General features: G+C 39.3%; 2 protein-coding genes across 6 annotated transcripts in view; one reads left to right on the top strand and one right to left on the bottom strand.

Moving 5' to 3' along the window:
• The window catches only part of LOC136432749 (mucin-17-like), a 94628-nt gene extending 79593 nt beyond the window's left edge, over positions 1–15035 (bottom strand). For 3 of the 5 annotated variants that reach the window (XM_066424221.1, XM_066424222.1, XM_066424223.1), the window contains exons 1-3: positions 14806–15027; positions 13504–13573; positions 12737–12853 (exon numbers count right to left, since the gene is read on the bottom strand). In XM_066424221.1, the coding sequence (XP_066280318.1) occupies positions 12737–12853; positions 13504–13573; positions 14806–14852 (234 nt within the window). In that variant the 5' untranslated portion in view covers positions 14853–15027. Of the gene's footprint in view, positions 1–12736; positions 12854–13503; positions 13574–14805 lie in introns of all 5 variants that reach the window. The other 2 variants (XR_010755570.1, XM_066424224.1) reach the window with 2 other exon arrangements.
• A 3740-nt stretch (positions 15036–18775) lies between these two features.
• Positions 18776–24630, top strand: LOC136432747 (serine/threonine/tyrosine-interacting protein A-like). Its single transcript, XM_066424220.1, has 10 exons — positions 18776–18949; positions 19368–19400; positions 19783–19836; positions 20159–20256; positions 20555–20615; positions 21066–21102; positions 21225–21264; positions 21439–21489; positions 21726–21877; positions 22570–24630. Exons 1-10 carry the CDS (start codon positions 18887–18889, stop codon positions 22674–22676), a joined length of 696 nt encoding a protein of 231 aa, XP_066280317.1. The 5' UTR covers positions 18776–18886; the 3' UTR covers positions 22677–24630.
• Positions 24631–25046: the final 416 nt, after the last annotated feature.

The following is a 25046-nucleotide window of genomic DNA, read 5'->3' as shown; positions in this document are numbered from 1 at the left end:
ACTGTATTTACTGCACACTATGAATGAAAACTGATCTGTAGGTGTTCTTTCAGGACTAGGTGCTGACATGGTGGTCTGTAAGGGCAATGTTTGCAAACAGATCTGCAAAGAAAACAAGCAGACATTGGCAGTGGCAACCAGGTGGGAGAGGAAGTGAAATAAACCTGCACTAGTGCCACCTGGAAGTTTGCCACACCTGCACATGTTACTTCACAGGTGGGGCACCTGTTGTTACAACATGTACCACTTGTTGTGTGCTGACCTGAAATTTTCACCCATAACTTGATCTTAACCTGTTGCCAATACAAGCCTACATCGGTACACAGTCTGGCTGCGGAGTGAAGGCCTTTCTCCCATAAATCCATTAAGTCTTTACGGTCGCGTAACCAATAAATATCTGTCTGGGAAATGAATAACCATGAACTCAGTGGGGTGGGAATGGGTAACCCTACCCCTGGTTGGGAACTGGACAATACAGGGTTCGGCCCTTTACATTCACCTGTAGCAGAATGGGCCCATGGATCGGTTGCAATCAGTTGGGGCAACCGTATTTTTGTTCAAGTGGCTTCTACAGAGCTTACAACTGTCGTAATAAGCCCCCAGCATTCAGGACCAACCCGGGGACAGAAAGCCCATTCTCTGCTCAACCACTTTTCTGGGGATCCCATTTCCCCATTAGCTAACTGCAGGTGACAATAGACTATGGTGGATCTCTGGCAATAAAACGCATGAGGCGTTCAGATACAACTTGTTGTAACAGCCAGCCTGGCATCACCCTAACACTCATCTAGGCCCAGATAAGAACTTTCAGCCACTTGGTAGAGATCAAAAGCGGTGCAAAACACTTGTTCAGAAATCTGTAATCACATTAAGGGCTTCAGAAACAAGAACCTGGGTTCACAGGGGGACAAAGAATGAAACCAACTCCGTTGCGAACACATCCATTAGCCGTCGCAACGGACCAAAAACAACATACGGAGGAACAAACTGTGTAACCGTTGGGGAAAATGCCTGTTTAAGTAGTAGTTTAAGTACACCTGTTGGCATTAACATTTAACAAGAGTGGAACAGGTGTGCATGTGCGTGACACTTGTAAAGGCTTCTCCAGATCAAGGTTTCGATGTTTAGAATGTCAGGAAATTTTAACCCAAACAAAAACAACAGTCCATTGACAGAGGTATCCATGTTGACACCAGTATGTAGACAGACTGACATCAATAGGAACAATAGTAAGGTGCCCTTGTCTTTTTCTTTTTTTTCTCCTGAATAAAGTGCTTCACAGGAAATTAGCACTTGGCTTGGGGTAAAAAAGCAATGACAACAATCTAATCAAATAAAATGACTAATGACAGATTTTTTAAGAGTGAATTACATACACAAATTGTTATGTAAAGCAGCTCAAAATTAGTTTGTCAATCATTGAGACATGCTAAACTTCATCAAAGTAGGCAAACAAACAATTATAGAAATAACCATAATTTTTTTCAATATACTACATAGACCTACAAGTGTGCATGTACTAGTCAGGTCTTCAGAACTTCACCTATGAATTTGACTGATAAAGTCCATTACTTCTTGACCTATTTTCTTGTTGGACTAAGCCTGACCTCTGGCTGAATCCCTGGAGATAGACAAGTGTTTCACAAGGATTCCTGCCATGTTTCTGATGAAGACTGACAGCACAGATGTTTCTGAGTTTTGGGTAGTGGGCGTGGAACAGACCTATCCTAGAAGTCTCACTCAGCTTGTCTCAAGTTTCTGGGCTTTCCCCTGGATGTCATTATGTCTTTATATGGCTGGCAGCTCTATACAAGATCACACTTTAGATAGAGCACACACCTGCTGCAGATATCATCACTCCACAAGAAAATACTACTCTAATCATCATAATATTCTGTCAGGAACAATGGAAACTATAAGATTGAGCGATACCAAATGGTTTGTGGCAGGGCTTATTTTAAAGTGTTGATTGTCTCTAACCTTTGACAATGCTGAGCGAGGTTTCGGTAATAGAAATAAAATAACCAATAAAAAGTTGTTTTTTTCCACAAAATACTTGTATATATCAACAATCACACAATTGAAAGCCTGTTTCCCTATAGATAATTCTATATCACAAAGACACTGGAATAAAGCCTAATCTGGGCTGCACTGCCTGTAGCTGTGTGTATGTAATCTTTGGTTTGGGTGGATGATATCTGTCTGATTACTGCATCTGGATAATCCCTAGCTGACACCTCCTCATGATGTCTCATTATGTTCTTCAGTTTTATCTGATGACAAAACAAAACAAAACAAGACATTGCAGACAAGTCATGTCCTATTGTCATGGTAGTCAAAGCAATACACATCTTGTCACTTGTCTGCAGTGTCTTGTCTATATATATTGAATAGTTGTAAAGAGTTTATGATGAAAAGTGTTTATGTTATTCCCTATCGTAGGTACTCCTAACAAAATTGTATATTGCCATTATTGGACAGTATCGAAATTGTTCCGTATTATAATTTACTGATACTACATTGTCTAATATGGTTATGAATGAATAACAAAGGAGGATGTCTCCAACTGTATACAATATCATTCATCCTCCTTGTTTTATCTAATTTTCAATACATTGTACACCAGCAAAATGACTATCATATCTTATCTTAACTATCATATCATTTTAACTATCATATTATTCTATTTCTTTAGACAGTTCCCAAATAACAATAGCTCCCCCATGGTTGTATGGTATAGTCTATCCTGGTGACCTGACCTTTGTTTTCGCTCAGTGTTCGATCAGCCACTACAGCTTATCTAGGATTTCCTGAGAATTTCTATCCTGGTTGGTACAGCGTATGATCACTAAATCTGTTTAAGTGTTTCCTCACAGAAGACCCTCCAATAGTGCTGGCAAATCATCTGGTACTGCACCATCAAATTATGTGCTTTGCAATTGTATGGAAATGACCCTATTGTTGTCCCAACAACAGTGAGAAGCATAGACCTGCTAAAGGTGCAATTAGCGAAATGTTTACGATGTATTTCTTTTGCCAATGGTGGAGGCGTAAGGTTACAAAAGGGGTAAAGAAGGGGTAGAAACCAGATATTCAGAGATGAGGTCATTGACTGGCTATGTGCCAAGGTGTCTAGAGTATGAACAGATTTAGCTTTGGGCTGGAAAAAACCCAAACCAAGCCTTTCTATAGGACAGGCAGACATAGCCATAGGTAGATATCTATTGGCTAGATGCCATAGGTTCTGTGCAAGTAATTTGTGACATCCCGGAGTTCCTAGACAAGTACATGTTGATAGGAGGGAAGGGGTCACATGGCAAAGACAGGCTGGTCACAGTTGTCAAAGATATCTAACATGCTGTATCCAAAATTTATGACTAACTGTTAACTTTTAATTACAACCAGACAAGACAAGACCAGCTCAGTCTCAGGACACTTTGAACTCCAGTAAAATTTACAGTGACTCAATTTTTGTATAAATCTAACTATTATTAGCATAGCTGGAAAAAGAAGTACTGCATATTTTTCTAAATGCAAAACAACAACATCACTTTTTAAATACCACCTGCGGTCCAGACATTTATATAAATTCTTTTAACCTGTTTTTAGATATTGAAGAAACTAGCCAGATGCAAGAGGGGGAGGGGATAAGTGGTAAGAAAAGTTCATCAGGGGTGAATTCAACTGTTGATGAGAAATCGTCCCAGCGCAGGTCAGTCATTGGTCAGACTGTACATCACAATAGTAACTGGTCTCCATGCTTCTAAAAATAGATCATTATAATGATATTCAGGTCTGGCACACAAACAGATTGGGGACGAAAATGGCGTTTTCGCTGGAAAGAAGCATTGAGAAACCCCAATCTTTTGTGCGCTTCATTCAGACTTTTCAATGCCACTTTAAATTTCAAAGGAGTCCTTGTTCTATTTTGGGAATGAACGGCCCAATCGCCCAGGTTTACTATGATCAGGGCTTTATTAAAACGTGGCATAAAAAATGTAAACTATTAAGGACAACGGATATCCACTTGACTGAATCACAGCAACAAATGCACGTGCATCAAGATAGCGGGTAGTAATTTATTTTTCCACCACAATGAAACAAATTGTTTAAATCAACACATGGTCAAGAGAGTGGCTACTTGGGGTTTTCAAAACAAAAGAACTCTCACAATGCCATAGCTTTTAAGGATGTTTTTGTTCTGTCTTTGTCAATCATTAATCATTTATACCAAAACATGTGCAGACCATGTACACAAAGCCCTACTACCAGCGCTCTAGCCCTTTGTGAGTAGTACAGTAGTAGGCTATACACAAACCCCCCATCCCCATGGGCTCCAGATCCCAACAGCTGGCAAAGGGGCGTGAAGTAGGCACTTTTTACTACAGCCCTATTATGGCAGTGGCGTCTGGCCTGTTTATGATCTTCAGAGTGTGTCTATTGTTAACTTAGCAAGCTGCTGCTAAGAGTCTTTATGGTTATGTAATGTACAAAGTGAATTATGGAGTGAACAATGTTTTTCACTTGGCGGTTGAACTGGCATTGCAAGCTGTGCAGTGTGTTGATAACAGGTCTTTGTCCATTGAATATTCTCCAGATTTTACCTGAATACTAGTACTAGTACATACATTGAAACTTCCATTTCAAAAACCATGAATTCCATACTAATTTCTGATATATTCAGTCAACAAGAGGTTTGGCAACCACTTCTATTTCCTCAGATTCCGACAGCATTCCATAGGGTCCCCTTTGATATTCCTTACCATATGGGTGATTTCAAACTTCCAAACAAGGGGAGGAATCAAGGAGGGATTCCATAAACTGGAAAGTTCACCTGTCCAAGTAATGACAGATCCATGATTCTTTCCATATGGTACCATGCTTCTGACTAAGGTCATCAGTAGAGAGTCATTAAGGTTACACAATACTTATGACCTACAGTATGAATATCTCTTCATCTATTCTTGGATGTTTGTCTGATATAATTACGGTTACCTCAGATACATCAAGACATCTTCGTTACACTCCTTTAGGTTGTAAAGTCATTTACAAGTAGGTTATAAGAGCCATTTAAAGTGATTATCATCACTTTATCTGTTGATGATTATGATGATGTCTGTTTGTCAGCTAGCTTAGCACCAACTTCACAAGTACTTCACAAGAAAATTTTTTTCCCAAAATCCAGTGATACCCCCCAAATTTTTCTTTATTTGCAGAGCTCCAAAAATATTTGCGACGTTTGTAATCCGCTTTACCTGAGGCGTGGCAAGTAGGTCACCTCTGTTTGGCCATCCCCTGCTTTTTGCATCGAGGGCTCAGGTAACCATTAGTCCCGAATACACACAGAACCTCACAGAAAAAAGCCTTCAAGTTATGACAGAAACAGGACAGATTCAACAGACCATGAATGCATGACACAAACACCCTAACATCCTTCAGATGCACTGGCAATTTGTTTGAGCAGTGCCAGTTGGCAGTCCAGTAAGGCCTGTGCGCTATTCCTGTAGGCAGATACTAATGTACTCCTCAAACAAAAACGGGATAGACAAACATAGTTAAGTGTAGACCCTCAGCATGCTCGGACTGTCCCAGTCCTAATTACTAGTACTACCGCACGCATACATCCCTTTAAAAGAAGATGCTTCATGTTTCCCCTGCCAATTCAATCCATCAGATAAATGATATAATTAAAACTAGTAGTAAACTGTCTCTGGCTTAAAATTCTTTGTGTAACTAGTTAGTGACGAAGATAGCAAGAGAGGGGTAACAAGCATAAGGAACAGGAATGTGTTATGCAGGCAGCAAACAAGGAGGCCATCCTTGCATACCTGGATCTCCACAGAGATGCAGGCATGCTGCAAAGTGAATAGTTAAGAGTCCATGGAGGGTCATGTCATCGTGTATGTGGTGTGGAAGCTCTAGTGCTGAAACAGATGCTTGAAATACCCTTTCACTAATGAAGAGGATGGATGAAATAGAAGATATGGTCTAATGGCAATAGTAACAATAACTTTTTGAAGGAGCTGGACCAAGATCTTCCTTTGAGATTTTGTGGAAAAAACACCAACTCTTAGTTGAAAATACTAACTCTAAAAAAACAATTGAGATTTGATGTTAGACAAGAAAAGTTTCCTCTACAATATTACTTGTGACCTATACAATTCGGCTTTTAAAATCTATTTCTTGAAAAAGAGTCATAAATCAATGCTCATCTAAGAAAAATATGACTGACCTACTCATAAAATACTGTGTTGTGCCCTGACTGAGGAAAATATTTCACTGATACAGGGCCAGACTGTTGTGGAGTGACATCAGTGATAGTGCAAGGATAACAGTGGTCAAATATAGTCAGAGGAAACCCCCACAGAGAACTCAAGAGCATGTGCCTGGGACCACACAGTGTATCAGCAGGACTGGGAACAGGCTATTGATGGAAAAACGAGGCCCTGTGCAGGGAAGGCTGGAATTCTTCACATTTTCTGTGAATGAAGCAAGCCAAATGCTTTAGCTATAATACATCTTACATAAGGGTAAATTTTTAACCTATGAAAGGCTAGTGATAAAAAGCTGTTCTACATTGCAGATCATATTCTTAAAGATGATGACAACGATTTTGAGAGAAGACTCATCAAGTCAGCATAGCTAAACAGTGTGCCCAAACTTTATGTTTTCACTTTGAGTTTGAGCTTTGTTTAGTCACCTTGAACCAACAGGTTTCTCCCAGGGCAAGCATGTCTGACACCTACATTTGGCAAAGTGTCAGAAGTCTAATCACAAGGCTACAGGGCTTACAGCAGACTGAAATCTGAGCCACATCTTTCAGCAGGTCAGCAGCCAGGGTCCTCTGAGACCTGCCAGTTCCATCATTACCACACACTGATGCTATACAAACAGTTCCCTATTTACCCTTGTGCAGTTGGCATTTGCAGGACAGAAGGTCTCTGGTAAAGTGCAGCTGTAACATGTCTGTATAAACAGTGCAAGTAGAAAAGTCACACATAGTTCAGGGTACAACTATGTACAAGATGCAGACCTGCCCAGGAGCTTGTCACAAGATCTTTAAATGTCTACCAGCAGCTGGGAGATAGAGATAAGAATCTTAAAGAGTATTGAGGAGGATGTCTTGAGGTCAGGATGCCCCCAAGACCCTGGGAAGTGATTTCCAGATTTTATAAATCTCCCAAGCAGTGGAGGTTCAAGGTCTGGAGAACTACACGGTCTTTAGGTCAGCTGGGGGAATGGAAAGAATCTTAACTTTTACACAACTTCCTGCCGGATCAATCCAAAAGGTCAGACAGAGTGGAACCTTGCACTCTATACTGGAGCACTGAGTGTGAGGGTGGGGGCAAAGAGATTCATGACATCTTGAAGTTTGATTTGGCTCCTCTACTTGCAATATTCTTTACACCATTGAAGACGGAAGATAAGACAGGAAACACTGTGTCTTAAGAAGTTTCACAAATGCATTAAATTTACGAAAGACCTTATGCGGCACCTTGATGTGGGTGTGTCCTACAAAATGTGCCAAGAAGTCCCCAAAGAAGTTTCCGGAAGAGTGTTGGTATCTGAAAATCTACAAACTGACTGCAATAATAAGAACTATATTTGCCCATAGCACATGTGCTCCACTGCTTTAACACAATGGCTGGCTTTGTGTCTCAATGACACATCTATCAGTTTGTCTTGTGATACTAACAAAATTTTTACTCTAAGGGGGATGACAAAACTGACAGTTTCTTTGAGGGAAGTGACAGACTTTTGTTAACTTTGGTATGTAACATTATACATCATACAAACAAACTAGTGTGCTGATATGATAGCTTCCTTATCCTGGGACAGCCAATTACTAATGAAATACTAAAAAAATAACAAAACCTTTGCCAGGAAACATACATTGAAGCATGTCCAACATAGAAAGACCTCTCTAGATGCATTGACAACCCTGCCATCATATCTCGTCTTCATTCTAACCTTTTGGAGTGTCTTGTCATTACCTAATTACCACTAATAAGGTTCAGGAACATTTTCCGCTATTTTGTTCAGGCCACAACTTTACAACTCATTTCATATGCTAATTTATCCCAAAACTGCCTTTGAATCTAACAGGTCTTCAATCACTAATCTAACTCCAAACAATGGTTCCCTTGATTAGCCTATAAGAAGAGTGGTACGCCTAAGAGCGTCATTAACTACCACAGCCCCTAGAAACAGACCCCAGGCTATATTTCCCTATGACAGAACAAAGGGTGAAACTAGGGTCACCTGGCATCCTTTCCCACAGCTTTAAACAATAAACATTACACATTAAGCTAAACTATATTTGATACATCTGTAGATAAAGCAAACAATGCATCTACATGGAATATACAAAGGTAACTAAATCACAGAAAGCAAAGACACCACGGCTCCCAAGAGACTGGGGCATCACTTAACCTCTTTATTATCCAAATCATGACAGGTAAACTGGATCAGCTACACAGGTATAGACAGGTGGATTAAGGGGATTAAAGGCCAATTTTCTCTCTCAGAGATGACCTTGTTGTATAAAATGCATCTGATTTGAACAAGTGAACATTCCCAATACAAAGGAAAGTCATGAAATTTTGAAGATTTGAATTCTATATGTGAACAAAACAACAACAATAGGCATGAGACCTGTTACACTATTTATGGTCTCTTTTTGTCAATGACTCTCTTTTTATTTCTAGTTGCTCCCAAACTCTGGTGGGAACTTTGCCAAACAATGGTATCCCATCACATAATGTTTGTTGTTTTTTTACTTGACAGACTTTACAAGATCACAATTCCATGTCTGGCCGGTGAGGGGTCAACCCCTGGCATAGAAGGGAAGGCCAGTAGTGCATGGGTCAACTCTCACATAACCACCAGGGAATTTCACAGGTCCAAGGTGCTAGCATTTGATTAAAGAGGTCACCATGTTTACACAAGTTCAGATGTCACAGGCAGTATGTGGGCTGTGATGAACACTGTAAATCCTGGAATGTCTGTGGTGGTTTTACTTTCGCAGTGACCTTTCATCAAAAGTGTGGCACCGCAAATATGCTACTACAGAATTGTTTCCACCACAAACTTAAAACACCACGAAAAACTCCTTTCCCCAACTACCAAGAAATTACTAGTCCCAGCGAAAATAAATCAATTTACTGTCTGGGACTCACCAAGAACATAGTTATAGTTGTCTTGAGGAAGATAGTGGTTGACAATCTATTTCCATCCCAGCATGAAACTGCATGTTGTGAATTGACTATCTAAATACCTCTGTTGTATGGTGAGGCACATGGTATCATCATACTGGGCTAGGTCAGGCAACACTGTTTGCTGACGCTAGAAAAGGCAGTGACCTAGGTCGACATTTCCAACTCCAATAAACCAAATCAAGATTCCTAGCAGAGAGGGGGGAGCGAACCTCTACACAGAAGAAGATATGCACACTATTACACAAAATAGCTGCCTAGAATAACAAGCGGATGTTTTGTTTTGTCTCAACAAACTGTAAAAGTCAAGCAGTTGGCAAACTACCATGACATCTCAGTAAGAAGAAAGGAAGGCATTTGTCTGAATCCAAAAAGTAAACTGTAGCGTTTTTTTTCTTTCTTTGGGGATGGACACTGTCTAACAGAGCATCAAGTAACAACACAACTTAGCAAACGGGCAGATCTGGTGTTGAAGACTAGTAGTAGAAAAATACAAACAGACATTTGATACACATGTTTTCCTTTTCCTCACACTTGACTGTGAAGCTAGAAATAAGCATCTATTACCACAACAAGTAATTGCCAAATGAATGCTGTTGTTTACCTTACAAACAAGGATGTTGTTTTTTCCAGTACATTTATTCATTGCTTAGTCATCAAGACTAATATGAGACTTATAGTCTTTTTCAGCCGGTAAGCAGTCAGTGTTTAAATATTAAGTGCATCAGAACAGACAAAGCCACTGAATTCTACTTCTAAGAAGTTACTTCTGCATTGGCTGCATTAAAATCTCAATAGAATAAACATATTAACAACAATCGAACTGATTTGACAATGTTGTCAACCAGATGGCCAGGGAGACCAGACATCTGATCCATTGTGCTCTCATGTCGCCTAGCCTAGGGACATACTTAGACTGCAGATCTGACAAGCTTTTGAAATGTCTTTTAACCTCAGGTAAGGCAACAAAATAAACATTGCCACCCGGATGCTTGCCTGGAAGTGGAAAAATACATAACCAAGCATGTCTTGTTTTTCTTTGTACTATTCAGAATATATTTATCTATTATTTACCTATTTATCTTATAGTCAATATGTTTCTATTACTGCAGTGAGTACAAATGTAAATGTAATACTGAAAAAAATATTTGTCTTATCCTGTTGGCAAATCCTTGTGTAAACAGGGGCACCTGGTATTAAGTACCTATGCATGTGACTGGGAGGGGTCCGGTGATAACAGAGTTAAAGAAATATTTGATTTGAAGGGATGGTCATCCATTTGGCTACAACCAATAAGTAACTTTATTTGTTTTGATCTATAATCACCCAGGAAAGGTCCTTTAAGGATGGTTAAGGGGTTAAAAGAAATAATGTTATTATATCAATTAATAACCGCTTGAGGAAAAAAAAAAGAGTTCTTGAATAGAGCATCCCTGAAATCATTTAGAACTTTATATACTACAGCAACAAGAAATCATTTTGTTTCAAAGTTCTGCAAACAGGTAGACACGTGCACAACTGCCTTCGGTACCCCCCACATAGTATACCTCAAGACATAACATAATTAAATCAAGACTACTTTTATCTGACTTTTGCTGACAGTGCCAGACACTAGGACGACAAAAAACACAAACATATAACCAAATCCTACCTACAATCATGTCTTTTGCATGTTGTCCTTGAAGATGATGACAATTAACACCTTGACACAATGTGAACAAAACTAAGTAGAAAATTTGATTCTGCAAAATGTAGGTCAACTGTTCAAGCTTGAAAATAAGATAATTATCCAACATGTAGTGCATCTGACATGTAGTGTCTTACTTGACCTTTCATTTTCACAAGATTAGAGAGAAAGTGTTTGGTATTTGGGGCAAAGTTTGAAAAGACAGTCACAGTTTCGGGCTGGGGGGGTCAGCAGAGTTATCCCTCAAATTTTACAATCTTCAAGCTCTGCAACTCACTTGTCACGGAAATAGGCCATAGATCATTTGTCTGATAGTTGGACGCTATCTACAACCCAACTGCCAATAGCACGCTTAGGAAACCAAACCATTTTGTGAATGATACCAATCATAATGTAAAGGAGAAGAACTACCTGGCAAGCATATCTTAGATATGTTAGAAAAGAGGTACTTTTCTGTTTAACTTGTCTAGCTACTGGTATAGTGAGACAGCAACAGAAAAGGCAACATACAATTCACCAGTAGTCAAAAGAAGTTCAACTACTGTTATACAAGCTTAAGGTAAAGCTTCCCAAGGATTAGCTTTAAATAGGTAGGAAAGCGGACATTTGACAGTAAGTACTTTGGAATGGGTCAGTCCATCAGATAAGGAAAATAAATGAGCACCAACATGTGTTAAATAGGCAAAACTACAATTACTCCAAACCAGGGGTCATGCCTACTACTGCTAGGTACCTCCAAACATGGGAAATAATTAAAATAATATGTGTAATATGTGCAGCTTGTAATACTGAGACTATTACATGTGCTAACAGCTGAGGATGCTGTGTGGTTTGGGGATTGTGTCCCAGAAAGGGACACTGTGCAAAGAAAGAATGAAGCTGTCCTTATTAAGTGTGTTACTACTGGTATTGAAGTATCCCGGCAACATGTAACAAGCTGTTGCTAGTTATCAACTGACTGGTGTATAGGGCAATGCTCAGGATAACCAAGCGGATGGCCTCTCCAGCTTCCATTGCTCAGCACACTCATTTGTAGAGTCATCTATACTCTTTGCTAACCATTAACACAACATTTATTACAGCTGATGACAGCTTATCTTCTGGCCAAACTGACCTGTCAACAAATTGACCAGGTCTAATACAGCGCAGAGTGACCCGGCAACGGTGGCCATACCGAACAAAGCAAACAGAAACTGTAAATACTAACAAAACATAGTGGGCATTCCTCTTGCATATATGTAAATAATAACCTTTGATTTAAGTTTGAAATAATTGGAAGAGGAGTCCATAATTCAGGCCATTTTGTGTGATGAATGAGAGAACAGACATGTCAAAACATGTGACCCTTCAACTCCAAAACCTACATATTCTTTGAAAGAACTCTACTTTCTAGAGGACCTCCCTCTGTAGTCTAGATTACTCCTAGATCTTAGAACATTACCAGACACAACAAACTGTTCCTCCAAGCTTTGTCCAAAATTAATCGGCATCTAACGAGATAATTCCACACAGGAATTGGGGACGAACTAATGAATGGACATAGTCCAGTGGGAAACAGCAACTTAACTCACGGTCAGTATATTCACAGGACACCAAGCGTAAATTTCCAGTACATTTTTGGCAGGTGTAGAGTTTCCATTTGAACCAGTGTAGCTTCATCTGGCAATTTCCTCTAAAGAAAGTTGAATTTGTTTTCTTGCACTTACAATTATATTCATTAAGGGGAAAAGAGTTTGTATGGTGAGAGTCAGAAGATTTTGTAAGAGTAGACTTCCATGCCTTTGTGCTTGTATTCACAACAACAGTTGACATTCTATCCACGTTGGGAACCTACCTGTTGCTGTGCGGCGTAGTCTGGTGAGTTCTGATCCACGGACCAGTAGGAATAGTCGAAAACAAAATGTTTCAGCCTTTCCCGCGTGTCTCCGTAGCCTTCCTGGGTGCCATCCAGCTGAAAGGAGAAAGGGGGGACAAAAGGTGGTACAAATGTAAACACGACCTGCACCCCGTGGTGGTGTACTTTCTTCAAGCCACCCAGGAAGTCTTAAACCTAAAGGTGGCGCACAAATTATGAACTGTAGCGAGTTATACACATGAGTATGTTAGGTATGCTCAAGGAGGATATAACCTCCTTGGTATACTAAGACACTTGCTCACTAAGAAAAAAGTAACATGATGTTTTCTTTCATCAATACTAGTATGGCACCCATCATTTACTAGTATGTTTGTGAAATAGATGTCGTGTGTGGACGTCTTAGTTCAACTTCCAAAGTGCTTTCAGACGTCCTTGGTACAAGATAGGGGTATTTTTGTCGCCAACTTTGCATTGAGATTCAAATGAGGGGGGCTTTCCACTCCTTTGGCCGATGAAGCAGAAAAGTCGTGCATTTTCAACACAGTCTCCACTTTGTGCGACAAAGGGGAGCATGCATCCACATGCAAATGGCTGAGTTTTTATAGACCTACCCATACATATGTACACATGCTCTAGGTTCCAAAGGCATGCCAGCTCACACCCCTTCCAAAAACAATAAAGCGCAAAGTCCAAACTTTCTGTCGTAGGTGCTTGTTAAGTGCCTGATGCGCATAATTAAGCCATACCTTGATGTTGGTAACCGATGTCGTGTTTTCGTTGATCTGTATAATAAACTGTGCCTGGGCATCGAGTTCCCTACAAAAGATGAAGGAAAATATGTTAATGCACTTATGGATAAAAGGTAATACGGTGGAGCCTTCCCCAACGTTGACCTTGGACCTTTGTAGTTAATCTGATGACGACGACCATTGTCGAGCGTGTTACCCAGGTAAAACACGGCATATGAGCCAAAGAAAGCAAAGGTGTTCTCTGACCTTCCCCCTTTGTGCGCCATTAATACCCTCTTTACCTGCATTATTTTCTCATAAAGGATGACTTTGCTCTGTACTTAGGCGTCTTTGCATTGAAGAGTTGCGTTCTTCAAATGATGGCAGTTCTTAACTCCTTTCGTAGGGTCAGATCCAAAGGTTGTTGGTGTTGTTGTTGCTTTTTTTGATTGTCATGAAACCAGTTTTGCAAACTTTGTAAAAAATATGTACAATATTCTAGTTACAATCATAGCTTTTTCGTTGAATACACGAGTATACGTAAGATTTCCCTGCATGTTTTTGCTTCCATGTGTATTGGTGGGAGTACCGTTTAAAGAAACTGATTGGAAAATGTGAAAAAAATATACCACACAACATCTGCTTGGAGATTACTCCCTTGAGTCCCTTCCCCAAAAATCATACTTTGTCTGAAGTGGCCATTTATAACCTTTTAAAGAACGTGAAAACAGCACCAGACTTTGTTTATAAACATTTGTCGAGTGAGCTCTGTAAACGAGAACTTAGCCAAAGCCAAGTGAACTTGACACTGAGAGATTTTTGGTCAGAGTCAGAGTGGGACGTCCTGCCAGAAAACGGACGACAGTTTCCCTCCCCTCCCTCCCCCTTTTACCACCGCCCCGTCAACTGTCTTTTTCTGTGGGCGTTTCGGATTTAAAAGAGACATTTTCTTTGCACCATCCTGGTCAGAATCTGAAGAGCAAACAGGCCAGGAAAAAATCCAACGAAGAAGCAATCTAAAACTTGTAAATTTGAGGAGAAGGGAGCGAAGATTTTCTATCGTCTGTTTCAATAATCAATCAAACGCTACATGCAACAGGCTGTCAGAAACTTCCGCCGTTTTGGGTGCTTCTGTAAAACTCAAGTATGTAGGTGAGGTAAAAATACAGACTTTGCCCCATGAGTTCACACCGATCGCCAAACAAAAGCCAACCATGCCAGCGGCGACAGGCGGCCAAATATATGCCGACTGACCGGAGCCACCGGGCTCGGGCTACCGACTTGGGACCGACCCGCGCCGCCGGGCCTGCATGCACTCACCGCTTACTCAGCGGCCGGACTCGGATGGCCACTTTCACGTTCGCCATGGCGAAATATCCACTCTTGTGCTTGTGACTCAAGTCATCTTCAATGTCGTGTCCGTTGTATATCCATTGGAATCGTGTAAATCCGTGGTAAAATCCCCAGGCCGTAGTCCGAACGGCATACGGTACAACACTGCGCGCGGCCCCGACTCACTTCACACACGGTTGGAAATCCGAGAGTTCATTCATGTGAGGCTGTGAATGGAGTAATTATCGCCACCGGTTTACATTTGAAATGTTAACAGTGCAACGCGGTATGCTCACCACGACTCTGTACGTCGTGTTTGTCTTTTTATCAAAACAATATTTGTAACACATTTTTTCATCTAGTAATTTTCATAGCAATGCAACCTGGTAAACTTACCAAAGTTTGTTGCAAGCAACCTTTGTTCATTAAGGAAAAAGTTATGCTGAGGTGAAAAAGCTACGAGTAACTAATTTCTTTGGCGTAACGCTTTCACTATATCTACAAAGAGTTTTAGATAAGATCGCACACCGATTGCTCACTTGTAGCATATAAAAGGTAGCTCCACCAAAAGGTTTCTAATACCCTTCAATACCTCATGTAGACCCTTCAGTACAAGCGCCGCGTTTCAACCGCATCAAACCGACGACTGTCCCGTTTGGGGATTTGGTGACGGGAAAACGAGCATCGGACTGATTGTAACAGAAATTACTCAAAATATATGTTTAAACAAATTTAGTTGTTTTGCTATCATATATTTCCGGAGAAATGATTACTTATGGCAGTTTTTATTTTATTTTACTAATACGTTTGGCTGCGCCCAGGGGTTGCAAAAGCAAACAAAGCAAAGCTTCCAAGCAAACTTTATGGATCATATTGTCTTGATATGTGCGATTTGTATCGTAATTACATAAAACTGACGAATTGACATGATGAACTGCATTCAGCCACTGTACTGGTTGTTAACCTCTGTGTGCTGTGTTCTTTGGGGGTAAGCTTGTTGAGGGGAAACATTTGAGAGATTTTACATTTCCTTGGTCTAATACTAGTATCTGTGCATATCTTCCCTCATCTTCCAAAGGAAAGAAATACGTGAAAGCCTGGCCTGCTGAGTATGTAATCCGACATTTGAACATGGTTTACATCGCTAATTACTTGCCTCCGTCAAAATTTTTAAAAAAAAGAATATTTAATACACCTGCCTTCCTTGCCTTTATTCTAAATTTACTGTACCTTGTATTATAAATCTCAGTTTTTTCCCACCTTGAACTAGACTATATTAATCTACTACCATATGTATAGCATTGGCTAATACATGCATGTAAACAGGTGCCGACATTTCGTTTTGTCAAAGTCAACGGTAACGTTACTAGTATAAACTATGAAATAGTTTACGTCATCATAGTAAGCATACCGGACCCTTCGTGTTTTGGTTACGTTATCCTTGCCTTCCGTGTAGATTTAGCAGTACCGTGACTATGGGCGTAACTAACAGGTTCTTTTGGTGATGTGTGTTTATTTTCATAAACTTTCCAGTGTCTTATAGATATTATTGTTAGCTATATGTAGCGAGATTTACAGAGAATCATTCCAATAGCTATCTGTTGAAGGTATGTTTAAAATTATTATATCACTTACAATGCAGTATATACATTTGCACACCTGGGTTATTTCAATTTCCTCCTCTAGCGGAAGGGCAAGGGAGATTTTCCACACCAGCGGGCACGGCTGCCACCTGTAACGTTACACCTGGGAACAGGAGTGCGAAGAGCTCTCGTGCGCAGCTCACTATTCATAATGCGAGGGACGTCAAATGACGAGGTAAACATAACCTGAAAGAATTAACGGTGTGATTTCAGAGAATTGCATAGGTTAAAGAATATATATATACACATTGCTGTGGTGAAAACAGTCTACATTCCTACGAGTTTCCGTCATCATGCCCGCTGCTTGACCTGGGTATTTTCCTGCCAGTCTGCTTGGTTGCGTCTTTACATCGAGACGTTTGCCGACCGTTGAAGCGGTTACATACATGTGTGCAAATGGTCGTCTCCATGGATACCATGGACGCCAGTTGAAGGCAACTTTGGGCAAAGAGGAGATGAACGATGATAGATAAGAAAAGAAGAAGTTTGGAAAGTACAACAAAAATTATAACGTTTACAAGTATGCAGATTATTTTTCTTTAGTCTCAATTTCCATTATTTCCGAAATGCATGGTTCGTGTGTTGATGAACGTGTATTTCTCAGAATAATCATAACGTTAAATGACGACCATACTGCTTGACATATTGTCTTTAACTCTTGTTTGAATACTGCATACTACGCGAAAGAAAATATTTGTCTAAACGACCCATTGAATTAGAGTTTGTTTGTTTGGCTACGAAGCATGTTGTTTGTGTACGTATTTAGCAAGCAAACAACAACATGATTTGGTTCCCATAGCTACTTAATCACTGACCAAGTTATCGCTTCTTTTGTCGGATTCCGACTTAGATCTTATGAGTCGATTTAGATCTTATTTCCGAATATACCCAGGTATACTTTCAGATGAACATTGCGAGACTTCAGTTTTACGGTAATAATTTTCATCTTTAACTTCAAATGATTGGCAATTTCACAGACTGTAGTGGAAAATTGGAATTCACATAGGTCTCAGGACTGCCACGGTACCGCGGTATTCTTCACTTCTTGTTCTTTGCGGGTACCATGAATATGACAGGTAAGATGATGTGGCAGTTAAAATTCTAAAATGACACGGTGAACCTGTCGTCTTGCAAACGCCCTTTAAAAGTGACGAGAAATCCCCCGCCCCATCTGTCACGCTGATGATTGTTTAAAAATAGAAATTTTGTCAATGGAAAAGTTGTGTATTGAAAGAAATGACGTCGGTTGATTTGCTTTAGGTCCCGCACTTTGGCCTTGACATTGTAGCCTTGATTCAGAACGTGCTGCATGACATGTGCTGTAATTCGGACACGGACAGCACTGGTATTTTACTGAAACTTTTCCCCTTATTCAACATTTAAAGCGTTTTTGTTGTTGTAATAAGCAACCTAGCTTTAAGAAGACATTGCTCAAGGCAGAATAGTTCCTAAATTCGCTGCAAATAGTAACATTCTTAGCGTTACATGGTTACGCACAGAAAAAATATCAACAAACAAACAAACAAATGAAAACTTATAATGCCTTTCTCTGACCATCTGTATAGAGAAACATATAGCTGCCGAAAGAGCATTGTTATGGAATGAATGAGACATTCATAGATACAAGAAATTGATATAATGTTATCCTCAAATGTCCTATTGAAATCTTTGCGGGATAACGTTAGATACTCCTAATGATGAAGATGCTTCCTCTCGAATTAATCCTTATCCCAATTTTGCAACTACTTGTTTTCTCATTTTTCTTACCTTCACTGTTTAGGAACTTAAATATCTATACTGTAATTCATGTTTTCCTGTTCATTGCATGGAGGTGAAAGATGGGAATGGATCTTACTATTCTTAGTCTCTACCAGACTAACCGCGTCGGCTATAGAGAGAACATTTGCCGGGGGACTTTGGCCATGGAGGATCCCATCCGCAGTTGCAATATTGGACCCTATCTCCATAGCCGACCCCCTTCATACAGTTGACTCTATTTGGCCAATTTCTACTATTTTCCCAGCGACCCGCAGATGGCAGAGGCTGGTAGAGTCAAGAAATGGATCTATAGTCGAACAGCAACGCCGACTAGGGACCAAAGTAGATACTGCTTTTCGAAAAGACCTTTCGAAATTATGAGCTCAAGCTTGGCAAATTCGAGGACGCATTTGTGCCTCGCTGGCTTTCATGTTTTTACATACAGTTCAAGGCTATTCAGGGCGCACAATTTTTTACCGTTAAAGTCATAGAATCCGGGGGTCGCGGTGAAATGCTGTGTGCTGCTACCTTAACATCAATTGGTGTATCAGGTACAGTATCCTGACCTTTAACCTTTGCGCGTAGGAAATAAAAGTTGGCTCGCTATTTTGGTATAAGAAACGCATATTTATCGTCGTTATTACATCTGGTAGAACAATGGGTTGAATATGGAAGGAATCGTCACATCATTGGAGTTTCCGGAAGTCCCAAATAGCGAGGATGATACCAGGGTAAGTGATGTGAACGGATTTGTGTGTGGTGATGATATGCCCCCCTCCCCATCTTCAGCAAGTTCTAGTTCTTGGACGTAATTGGAAATAATTAACGATACTCATTTGTTTTGGATAACCACAGATTTTAACACTACGTAATGTACATTTTCAACATCTCCTTTGTCAGTTTTTGGAGTCTTTAAGTGTCAAGTGTGAGATGATATTTTACAATGTTTAATACTATAATTTTGATATTCCTTGTTGTTGTTGTCCTTGTTTAACGTCTATTACATGGCTAGACGTGGTCTCTTGGTGCACATGCACAATATACAGTTGCACATGCACAAATGGACAGTATTAAGCAGGTTTTCATTTCAAACAAATTTTCCATTCTGGCAGGAAATAGAAAATACCTGTTGTTTCTTCCATTACTCAGGACTGGAGCTACACCATGAGAAGAAGCATGCAGGTGCGTCCAAATATAGCCATTTATGCAAATATAAGAATATTTATCATTAGCTCTAGCAAACCATTCATTATGATTTGTTCCATACCAATGGTATTAGCCATGGCAGTAAGTACTATTTCCGAAACTTAATGCAAATTTGTATGAAGTTATGAAGATAGTAAATGCAACTTCTTTCATCGCCGCAGATAACGTTACAAGTTACTTACAACGGTACCAAACATATTGGACATCTACTGAAAACATATGTTGGTATCAGCTATTTCATACAGAAGCAGTGCACAGTGTGATTAGAAGTGATTAGAAGTTCCATACATGTATCTGTTCCATTCACTACTAGTATTACATGTACTTAGACATGGACTCAAAATATTTTTATCCATAGGAAATCCTTCCCAATGTGTTCCTGGGGCCATACTCTGTAGCTACAAAGAGAAATGTAAGTTATATTTGTAGTTATGTATAGTGATATCATTTCTATCAGAACAAGTGTACATATACTGTTGATTGTTAAGACTTGTCTGATACTGTGTGGCATTGTAATAATTATGATTGGATGATGTTGTTTCTAATGTTAAAAGAAACTAAAGAATGTCATCATTTAACGTGAAGCAGTCACAAAGTCTAATCTCCAGTATTGAAAGTAGTGGTAGTAATTAGTACTTTTGTATAACTGATGATAGGTAATGTGACATGAATGATGAGTTGGTCTTTCTTTACCATTAAAACTACAGTAAAAAAATCCCTGTTTCCCCTTACAGCTTTCCAACCTGTTGGAGTTAGGCATCACCCATGTAGTGTGTGTTAGAGATACCCTGGAGGCCAAGATTATCAAACCCAACTTTTCAGATCATTTCAGGTGAGTTTCGTATTATTTCTGATATAGGGGATGTTCCTTTGAACGGAAGGGAACATTCTTCAACCCCTCTTAAGCTTATAGAAGAGCTATAAGTACATGCTATAGAAGAGCTTTAAGTATATGATTGTTGAGGTTGTCATGGCAAATGGGTTCAGGCAACAAGGACTATCATTTTTGACAAACAAATTGTGAATAAAGAAGAATAGACTTGAGTTACTAAATTGTGAACAAAATGATTGATCATTATAATGAAGTTGATGGTGAAATCATTTTTTTGTTTTGTCTTTTATTCTTTCAGATACTTGGTACTGGATGTTGCTGATAAAACCACAGAAAACATAATTCAACACTTTCCTAAGGTGACTTGTGCCATTCACTTTTATCTAGATATGATGTTGAGGTGTCCTTCCTCAGAAATGTGATAGGTGGCATGGTTGAACAAAAAGACTTAGAATTATTTTTCATATCAATGTAACACAATACTTGTGGCTGATAGAGGCTCATTGCTATGAGAAAGAAAGGTAGAATTAAGGATAGACTGATGTGTAAGGAAAGAAAAATTGCATAATGGAAAAGGGGAGGCATTGCATAGAACTTCATTGCACACTATATATGAATGCTCAGGGCTAAAAATTGATTTGGTGGAATAGGTACCCTTGTGTACCTAGCCTACAAAAGTTATAACACAGTTTTTATTACTTTTCTGACACAAATATCAAGAATATGCTGTAATCTAATGTACAATTATAGTAGCTGAATTTGGATCAAATTGCCATAACAGCATTTTCATCTTTTCTTCCCAAAAAAAGGTAAAAGAATTCATGGACCAGTGTCTACAAACTGGAGGTAGGGCGACAATCCATGGAAGTATTCAATTGTACACTTTCATTAGTGCCTTTCCTTATATCCGATGAGACAAAAGCCAATACATCCTCTGTACAGCCATTTTTACTTCTTGTTCCTTACAGGGAAAGTCCTAGTACATGGCAATGGGGGGATATCCAGAAGGTATGTATACTCACTGTGTAGATACTTGAGTAAAATTCATTATCATTGCATTGCATTAGGAACTTAAAGAGCTTTGGAAAGTCACCTTTTTTAACTGAATGTTGAAATGACATAAGCATCTTTTAATATCCTCCACAAGTTGCCCATACATTGTGTTACTTTATATGCTTACAGTGCTGCTCTGGTGATAGCTTATATAATGGAGACATATGGAATGACTTATAGGTGAGTTTTGTCTCATAACTACATATTGTTAATTATTTTTCTAAACAAATGCAGAGAAGAGATCATCTACAAGTACAAACTCTGTATTAGATCACACATGGTTGCATCTATTCTAACAAGTTCTATTTAGTCAGAAATATGGATGCACTGTAATACATAACAGTGATGTGTATACATTATATTTTTGTGTTTTTTGATGATTGTTGATTGTTGTTGTTGTTGTTGTGTATTGTCAGAGCTGCGTTCCACCATGTACAACAGAGGAGATTCTGTATCCAGCCTAACGAGGGGTTTGCTAACCAGCTGATGGAGTATGAACCCATCTACATGGCCAGACTCACCGTCAGACCTGGGACCTGCTGGGGACAGAGCAACACACGGCTCCATGGTAACTCATGTCTCCATGGTAACACTCATCTCCATGGTAACACTCATCTCCATGGTATCACTCATCTCCATGGTAACACTCATCTCCATGGTCACATACTGTCCATGGAAACATATGTGTGAATGGTAACATAATGTACAACTCCTTGGTGTTACATACAACTCCTAGGTAACACAATAGTACATTATTGCTTGGAGATTTTTCATTAACTTAGAAAAGACATAAACAGGGGAATATCCATCACTTGCTTGCAAGAAAATTGGCTTTCCACTAGAGACTTTTCAATGAAATTGTGCATGTATGAGATGATAAGAAAGTTCATGCTTCTAAGTATGCATGAGTAAGGTCAAAGAGACATAAGCAAACCATTGTTATGCAAATTGACCGTCAGTCTCTGGACATGTATAAAGAATGGTTGAGACAAGAACTGTTTGAAAGTCAGGTACTTAGAAATTAGCCTGTATTTACACAAGCTCTCAGCCGGAGGTTACTGACCCGTTAAAGGCGGTTACGGAAACTGGCTGGACACTAGGAGCGTGATTCGTCAGGCTACTTAGAAATGTGAACTTCCTTATAGACATAATGCTGAGATAGATAGTAATATAGAAAATTGACATAACTACCTCATAATAAAATATGAAGAGAAATTTTATGTTCTCGTTTTCCTTCATCTCACCGTTGTTCCTCCCCAGGTGGTAGAAAACGGAGCCTGGATGAGGAGGCTGGGGAGGAAGCCATGGACCAGACAGGAGACCCTAGTCTGGACCCACAGAACAAGTCACATCATCTGGGCACATGAGGACAGACGTGCTCTCACAGCTTACATATTCACTTTTTGTTGACAGTACAATAATTACTGTAAGATTGGGTTTTGAAAGGTTTAAGGGTCCATTTTCTTTGCAATATCATTTTGTATTTGTGTCCAAAACGTGTCTAAGAAAATTTGATGACTTGTGATGTCAAAGCATTTTTTTTTCCTTGTCATTTATATAATATAAAAGATTAATTTATGACTACACATATAGGGGCCTTGTAGTCCATACATACTTTAGTTTGGCAACTTGATATTCATTTCAACCCTTCGTGTAATCTGCAGGTTTGTGTTTTAAGTCATGGAGAATCATAAAAGAATGTTGGTAGTCAATTCAACTTGTTGACAATGTAAGATGTGGCTGATATTACTAGTACTTGTGAAATGTTGTTGATTAATTTTACAGGGACCAAGGCTACAATTTTGGGTGCATATTTCTAGATTGATTTTGCAATAATAATAGATTTTTTTTCTATATCACCAGCAATCAGTTGTTCAACCTTGAGTTAACATGTAAACACGTAACTGCAATGTCAGTGTAGTAGGTAGGGTGTACCATAATTATGAAAAAATGACAACATTGTCCAATGTGCAAAATATGTATGTTGTAAAGTTCACAGTATGCCCAAACTGCTACAGATCATATGTTTTTGTGTTGTTTGCTTTAGAGATGGATGGGTTACGGTGGTACAACACTAGAGAAAAGTGGAATGCCATGTGTATTAGGGTCAGATAAAATGTAACTTGGTTTGTTGTTCTTGTGAACGGTAGCTTTTATAGCCATGTGTCAATAAAGTTATTGATGCTCTTGTCTTAGCATTAAAAAAGCATAACATTCTTATTGATATTACATGTTAGCTTCTATTCACTGATTTGGTGAAAAGGTAGCTTATAAGTAGTAGGGATAGAAACTAGTGGTTTGTGTGTCAAACATGTATATGAACATATAACGTTACACGTGAAGATTTTCACAGATACATGTACATGTATATGTATATGATGAGGACCATATTGTTATCAGGGTCTACCACTGTGCCTTAGCTTTTCTTGTGTTACTTGTTTTTCACATTGATCTGTGTACTCTTATAGACGATGTTGCAATTTTTGTAAGTGTTGCACATGTCAAGTAGAAAGGGTTCTTGTTATGTTCTTGACATTTATGTAGCCATAGTGACAGGCTCTTGGGCCATATCAATTAACGTGTGGTAAGAGAACTTAGGAGACCATAGCGTACCAAGGCATCTGCCTATGGAAAGTTGGGGAGGGGGTCCCCTTATTTTTGGGAAGAGTGCCTAAAGTATGCATAAAATGATGCATTTTAAGCATGCTTTGTGCTAATTACTGATACACTATTCACCATCTGTACAGGGAACGTTAATCCGTTTACGCCAAAGTGTTGAACAAAATTTATCCGTTGAAGAGAAATCATTGGAAAAACAGGCCAATTGAGTACTATTACTAGATACCCTGTTTGACTGGATTCTTATCAAGTACTTATTTACAAGTGAGCTCTGTGTACAACTAAACACAAGAGGTAGAAAGCTCAAGCTACCCTTCAGGTGTGTACACGTGTATGTCTGCATGTGTTCTGTGGATGTCCTGATCATTTGTCTAAAAGCCTCGTGTGTTCAGTACTGTAGTTGCTAAGGTTCAACAACATTGTAAATAGCAACATCGCAATGGGTTAACGTTGGTTACCCACTACGCATTGTAGAGATCATAAAGGAGTCAGAGTCTACACTGAAATGTTATTGTAGATGTTTTCAGCAATGTTTATATATCACTGTTACATAACTGATGATGTTTCTTGTATGTGCAAGTATGGACTGAGATGAACATGGCTATAACACAGCTGTAGGAAAGTAACCCCAGTACAAACAAACAAATGTATGTCCTTTGAATACTGCAAAACAACACAATAAACGTTGTCCAGTAAACTGTTTATCTGTATGAAACTTTGCACTTTATTTCTAAGAGACTTCAATTACGTGACAATGATTTATCAGCAAAATGTTACAAAGAAATCTAGGCGGCCCCTATTTTGAGTGGTAGTCAATAACGGAGTCTTGTGAACGGACAATGTAAAGACTATGTGCATGACTGTTATTTGTCGGGTGGGGCTGCATTTCAAGGTCTTGATGCAGAAGAAGTGGCATTGTAGAAGTGGCAAAGGTCTATTTTAGTACTCTCCAAGCAGAGCTAGGGTTTCGGCTGGTTTTTGACGTGTTTTTAGGCGTTTTTGTCATGCCTTCTACTTTGTCATCGTTTTTGTTGTGTCAAAAACGCCTAAAAACACGTCAAAAACCAGCCGAAACCCTAGCTCTGCTTGGAGAGTACTATTTTAGTGGTTGAGGCATA

Source organism: Branchiostoma lanceolatum, chromosome 4 (genome assembly GCF_035083965.1).
Source record: "Branchiostoma lanceolatum isolate klBraLanc5 chromosome 4, klBraLanc5.hap2, whole genome shotgun sequence".
NCBI lineage: Eukaryota > Metazoa > Chordata > Leptocardii > Amphioxiformes > Branchiostomatidae > Branchiostoma > Branchiostoma lanceolatum.
The sequence above is the reverse complement of the archived record's forward strand: the minus strand, read 5'-3'. Positions and strand labels throughout refer to the sequence as shown.

Bases quoted from the DNA above. Each gene is read 5' to 3' on its own strand.
- LOC136432747 (XM_066424220.1), top strand. From the start codon at position 18,887: ATGGAAGGAATCGTCACATCATTGGAGTTTCCGGAAGTCCCAAATAGC. The intron at 20,257-20,554 runs GTGAGTTTCGTA...TTATTCTTTCAG, and splicing joins AACTTTTCAGATCATTTCAG to ATACTTGGTACTGGATGTTG. The intron at 21,103-21,224 runs GTAGGGCGACAA...TGTTCCTTACAG, and splicing joins CCAGTGTCTACAAACTGGAG to GGAAAGTCCTAGTACATGGC.